The sequence below is a fragment of the Gymnoscopelus braueri genome (genome assembly GCF_963280865.1).
Source record: "Gymnoscopelus braueri genome assembly, chromosome: 5".
NCBI lineage: Eukaryota > Metazoa > Chordata > Actinopteri > Myctophiformes > Myctophidae > Gymnoscopelus > Gymnoscopelus braueri.
In genome coordinates, this window is record NC_137606.1 from 7984824 (window position 1) to 7991246 (window position 6423).

General features: G+C 41.7%; 1 protein-coding gene across 1 annotated transcript in view; it reads right to left on the reverse strand.

Moving 5' to 3' along the window:
- Window positions 1-1685: 1685 nt before the first annotated feature.
- The window catches only part of c1qtnf5 (C1q and TNF related 5), a 9458-nt gene continuing 4720 nt past the window's right edge, over window positions 1686-6423 (reverse strand). Inside the window, exons 2-3 of the mRNA XM_080428367.1 lie at window positions 4641-4885; window positions 1686-3669 (exon numbers count right to left, since the gene is read on the reverse strand). Of these exons, the coding sequence (XP_080284493.1) occupies window positions 3140-3669; window positions 4641-4875 (765 nt within the window). The 5' untranslated portion in view covers window positions 4876-4885 and the 3' untranslated portion in view covers window positions 1686-3139. The remainder of the gene's footprint in view (window positions 3670-4640; window positions 4886-6423) is intronic.

Below are 6423 nucleotides of genomic sequence, written 5' to 3' on the forward strand. Positions count from 1 at the left end.
TGTCTTATATCTCAACATGGGGTTTGGGGGACCACCAGGGTCAAATAAGACCCTTACAGATCTGTAGTGCTGATGGAACCAAATGGACCCTTATGGTTCCATTTTGGTTCCATTTTATGGAACCAAACTCACTTAAATCATCTTTATTTCTTAACATAAGGTGGTGTGCATGCAGAAAGGAAAGCTGTTAACCACTTTAACCCTACATACTCAAGTTGACCAATGTCTCCCAGGGGTCTATACCTTTTTTCCCTCTACACCACATCTCATCTTCCAAAATAGCAGATCTACAAGCTCAGAACACTTCATGTTAGCCAAGAGGGAAATAGCAAGAGTCGCATTCTCCGGTTTACTTCCCGTTTCTGCGTGACGTAGGTGGGCGCCTTTTTAGGAGACAGGAAGCAAGTTGGAGCCTATTGATTCCAATGGAAGAGTGAACGTGAACACAGCTTCTGAACCATTCTTTAGCTCCATGGTCACTGAACTAAATATTGGACCCAATCGTCACAAGACACACAATATGTACAAGATTTTCATACTAAAATTGCTTTTTTTTAGAGACACAAATGAGGGAATAATCAACTTTGTTATTGACTTTTCTCTATCCCAGCAACACACTCTCGCGAGATTTGGGAAGATATCTGAAGAGTTCATCTGCAGTCTGACGGACGAGACATAGAGGGCTCTGTCCCTTATTTTTAACTCTATGCTCTGTCCCCATAAGATGTTCTAAAAACTGATTAACTTAGATTACATATGTGAATATAGTACGTGAAATCATTATGGACGTATTAAAAATTAAATACAATGTGTGTTCCAATGCTCAATAATATAATTTTCCATTATTAACTGTCTTGGTTGATGGGGTATGATTTGGGAATCATGACATTTTGCTAAACATACTAGTGGTAAAATATATACGTCATAAATAAAAGGCCCTATATATATATATATATATATATATATATATATATATATATATATATATATATATATATATATATATATACCTTATAAATAAAAGGCCCAAGGGCCTTTTATTTATAAGGTATAATATATATATATATATAAAATATTATATATACCTTATAAATAAAAGGCCCAAGGGCCTTTTATGAATATTTATTTATATATGCTGTCATATTATTTATATATAAATGACATAATGACATATTATATATATAAATGACATAATATATATATATATATATATATATATATATATATATATATATATATATATATATATATATAAAATATATATATATATATATATATAAAATATATATATACGGTTAACATTGAGCAGAAACAGGAGCACATCTAGCATAAGACTGAATAATACATGTGTGTTTGTGGGGGGAATTTCATAGGTTGCCAATAACAGTGCACTTTCAAACATGTACTGTAAAGCATTATTTTCTTTAATGAAGAAAATACACAAATACACATCCACATGACGTTGTCAGCCAGGGAGAGGGGATGGGGAGAATGGTCGGGGGAGAAGCAAACCACGGCTACTTAGGAGACCATTTGTAGGATTTGTGTACTACTTCGCCTCTAGTGGCTCCAATGGAGATTGTGGATCTTGCTAAATTAACAATCTTTGATGTTAGGACGCAATGTTAGCTTGTAGGTCAGTTAAGGGACAAATGGTTAAGAGCCTTCCAATAAGATGGCGGGGGTGCGTTTCCAGTAAATAGATTGAATACTTTATTAACAGTTTGCTAAAAGTACAGAGGGACAGTTATACAATAATGCTAAAAGGATAACACAAAAAGTCCTACGTTTTCAATCCATCACGACATATAAAGACATACAATACTATAGAAATCATCAATACTAGGAGCAATTCAAGTATATTTACAGAAAAACAGTGGGGGGGGGTCATTTATTTTGGCAAGCTAGAAGACTTGTCTAGGTCCAGTTGCAAATTTTAACACAACGATGTACAGTATCTGGTTTTCTGGTTAGTGGTGCAGAGATTGATGGGAGAACAAAGTTCAACAATACCCCTGGTAATAAAAACAAAGTGTGAGAACCATTTGAATGTGTGAGTGGTAGGCTGCAGGCCGTTTTCACATCTGGTACAAGAATTAAACTGTCACTGACTGCAGTTCAGTGGCTACCAGTGAAGGCCAGATATTGAATAACCACCAGTGTTCAGTATGCACACCTGTTCACGTCTCATCAGTAAGGTTATGTGCCATTCAAGTTACATTGTCTAGTATGTTTATTTAAGTTATTATACAAAATACAAGTTGTCAGGACACAGAGCCATGCCCTCGCCTGCTCCCCTGTTTGCCTTCTTAAGTAGCCTTTCTTAAACTTTGGACTGGGGGTCCCTCACGGCGTCTGTAGGCCTACTCGGGCCCCTTCTTTTTCCCTCTAAACAAAATCTCTTTGCCGACATTAGGCGCTTTACAAGCTCACAACACAACATTGCCAATGTACGCCGTCCAGAATACGGACACTAGTGTTCATGTGGTTAAAGGACCATACCAGTGTTACTACATTGTCCTTTGTCAACATCAGTCACATAGTTTACATAAACCTCCATCATTTCCCCCCAATTTGCTTTATTTTTTAGCTATCGTATTTGTTTACGTTTTGTTCATATTCAGTAAACGCTACAGATTGAACCTGAACATTTTTGTTAACATTAGCTAAAACAATTGCGCACTTTGGCGCGTAATGAACAATTTCTGCAGCCGTATTAATACAGTGATGCACACATTTGAATAGCTTGTATTAGAGTAATATAGTAATTATAGATAAAATAATTGGTGTAGTGGCTTTCTAAAAGGGTGAATTATCTATTCATTGCAACTTTTAAGTCCTATAGAGTGCTTTTCCACAACGTTTCAATATGAATGGCAGTAAATGACGTTTAACCACTTAAGCCCTACTGTACATACTTCATAGTACAACGAAGCTTGAGCTTGTAGATCAGCCATTTGTACTATTTTTGATCGTTTTAAAAGTACACAACATTTGTTATATAGACAGAGGCGATCTCTGCTAATGTCTAGAAGTCAAAATTAGACTAGCATGGTCCTTCAATTCGATAAAACTGTGTTGCATTTGGCCAAAGTGGGCTGCAGCCTGTAACATGTGTCCCATAGCAAGGAGAGGATTATTATGCAAACACAGCAGAGTTTTTCCAGTCCGAGTGGACCAGGAAGCCGGTGAACGTGCTGTCCGTCTTGCTGCTGGAGTAGAAACCGCCGTACTCGCCCAGAGCCATCTGCACCCACACCTGGTCCCCGGGGATCAGGTGGAGCAGCGAGCCGCCCGACAGCGAGGCCGGCTTGGGCCAGTTGCCGTAGAACTGGAAGTAGGAGGCCACCACGTTTCCGTTCTTCATGATGTCAAACTGCAGACTGGAGCGGTAGACCGTGGCGTGGACGGCGAAGTAGTACGTCCCAGGCACCCTGCAGGTGAAGCGGCCCGTCTCTGCATTGTAGTCGCCCTGTTCGTTCAGCGAGATCTTGTCAAAGCGGACCGCGTCGCTGGTGCTGGCCACGGGCACGGGCATGGTGCGGGCCTCCGACAGCTTGGCACTGAAGGCCGATTGGGGGGCAACGGCGCACTCGCCCGCCACCCCCTTGTCGCCCTTGTGTCCCGCGTCACCGTGGTCCCCCGTCAGGCCCCGGTCTCCTGTCTCGCCTGCAACACAGAACAATCCATAGTGTTCATTTAAAGAGGTGGTGCCATGTTTTTGCACTTTTTCATGTGTCTATGAGGTTGATAGAACTTCATTAAGCCCCCTGGTGGTGTTTTTATGGTGTTTTATGTCTTCTCTGACTATTTTGAGTTTCTTCCTGGAGGCTGAAACCTTGAGGGTCAAACGTGCCAATAGAAAAACAACACTTTAATGACACAGTAAAATTATTTTCAGGGGGTCCCAGCAAAAGTAGTTAATGTACAATCAAACTTTATCTACTTATATGTTGGCTATTCAAAAATAGCAGATCTACAAGCTCATAGCGCGTCACTTCGTGCTGCACTGCAAGCTTGTACTGCTATTTTTGCTTCTGGGGGTCCCATAGCACAAAACATTGACTTGAAAAGGTTTGAGAACCGCTGATTTAGACCCCCTGGAACCCCCTCAAGGACTAATGGGGGTCACCGGACCCCTACATTGAGAATCAGTGGTCAAACATAATCTGTCACACGCACAGATAACATGATAAATAATAATAATAATAATAGCTTGAATTTATATAGCGCCTTTCATAAACCCAAGGACGCTTTACATCAGAACAATGAACAAATAACAGACAACTGAACAAACAAACAAAAAACAACTATATGCCATAAGCCTGAGAGAATAGGTGTCTTTTCAAGGCAGCTTTAAAAGAGTCCAGTGTTGGAGCATGGCGAATCCCTATTGTGATGGAGTTCCACAGGGTGGGGGCTGCCACACTGAAGGCTCTGTCCCCGAAAGTTCGCATGTTTGCGTTGGGGACAGCAAGGAGGTCCAAGTCTGTGGACCGCAGGGTCCGTGACCGGCTTGGTTTATGGAGTAGGCTTAAGAGGTACTGTGGAGCAAGGGCATTTTGACATTTGTAGGTGAGAAGGAGGAGTTTGTATTGGATGCGGAATTGAACAGGAAGCCAATGCAGTTAATGAATCACCTGTCTCTCCTCTGTCCCCCTTGTCTCCTTGCTCCCCGGGGAAGGCATCCCGCCCGTCGCGCCCGTCTCTCCCTGGCTGACCAGGACTGCCGTGGACCCCCGGGGAGCCCGGGATGCCCGGATGCCCCGTGCACAGGCTGGGAGGGATCTTGTTGTCGTCTAATTGGTCGGAAAAGTCGACGCATAGAATGAGGAGGAAGTAGTGGAACAGAGGCAGGAGTCTGAGTGATGTCATGGCAACAGCGCTGTTGAAGGAGAGAGACACATGATAGGATGGATTTGGGGGAAAAAAACGAATTAGATGATGGAAATATTGAAGTTTACAACTGTGGTCAGGTCACTAGCACGTTAATCTTAGCCTGGCATGGCCAGATTAATATCACTGCGTATAGATATTAGTCTGTAATCTCTGTGTGGAACCTGCATTTCCAAGGGGCGAATTAAAAAAATGCCTCTGGTGATGTACCCGTCCCATATTTGAATACTGGGCCCTGATTGGTCCCTCACTTCTTCGGAGGGAGTGAAATCCAATCACGACTGAGCTGTGCCAGACCAAATCTGCAGAGGGCAATTCTTTTTTTGCAATGGCATATTTGTCTGGTTTCCAGGCTTCGTTAATCTCTCAAGTCAGCACCACTGCCCTAAACATGTAGTGTCGTTGTTGTTAGTAGGAATAAAAACAGAAGCACCCGGGAGGAAGTGAACTAAGAAAGGGGAGGAGCCAAACCGAGTTCCTGTCTCTACACAAAAAAGGAGGTGGTGCCCCCAGAGGCAAAAATAAAATATTTTTTTACAGAATGGGTTCACAGATTGCTAGTATGTTGACACAATTACAGTTACTGAAAAACACAGTTGATTATAGACATATTTTACAATTGACAGTTTAGGCATTTAGCAGACACTCTTATCCAGAGCGATTTACAAGTGTGAGATTGGAATAAGCAGAGTAAGCATGAACTCTCTCTGGTCAATAAACAACAAGGTAAACAGTCACATAAGTAGCCAGTTCTCCAGCACTCACTTCATAAACCTCTATCCTATCAGATTAGTAAAAATGCATTTTACTGTGAGTCTATTCACAGACTTGGAGCAATAATGGTTAGCTACAGTTTTCAGCCATACTTAGTTGACCGGGGTGCCCCAGGGCTCTATATAAGGCCTGCTTGCTTCAACATGACTTGTAGATCTGCTATTTTCTTGCCAAATCTTCATCCCAGACTAGGGAGGGCAAGGGTTCATGTGGTTAAAGTTACACTGCACTGACTAACTTATCAGAGTAGATTATTGAAATGGAATCCAACAGATCCAACAGATTGCATTACTAGCTGACAATTTTAGGAAAGTATTGAGAACTCCTAGAGCACATTCAGGGATACAGAACCTTCCCATGGAAACATTCTGTGGAGAGATTTCAGAATATCTGTGTTTTTGTTAGTACAGGTGCAGCGTTTCATTCAGCTCCAAGCATGTGACTCACTTTCCTAGAGCAGTGGTTCTCAAACATAGGCTTGTGAGCCATTTGGGGTCACGAGCAGTGGATGACATTAATACAAGCAGTTAGGGGTTAAGTATCTTGCCCAGGGGTCAAACCAGCAACCTTTAGATTCCCAGACTGTCTCTCTACCCACTCAGATACGGCTGCCCCATTGCAAGCCTAATGATATCAATGTAGAGAGAATAATCACACATCCACTGTTGCTTATTTCAGGTGCGTTGGATAGTAGATAATCTGAATCAAATAAGAGAATACAGAAACAAACTTAAGAAATGAAAACATCGGCCT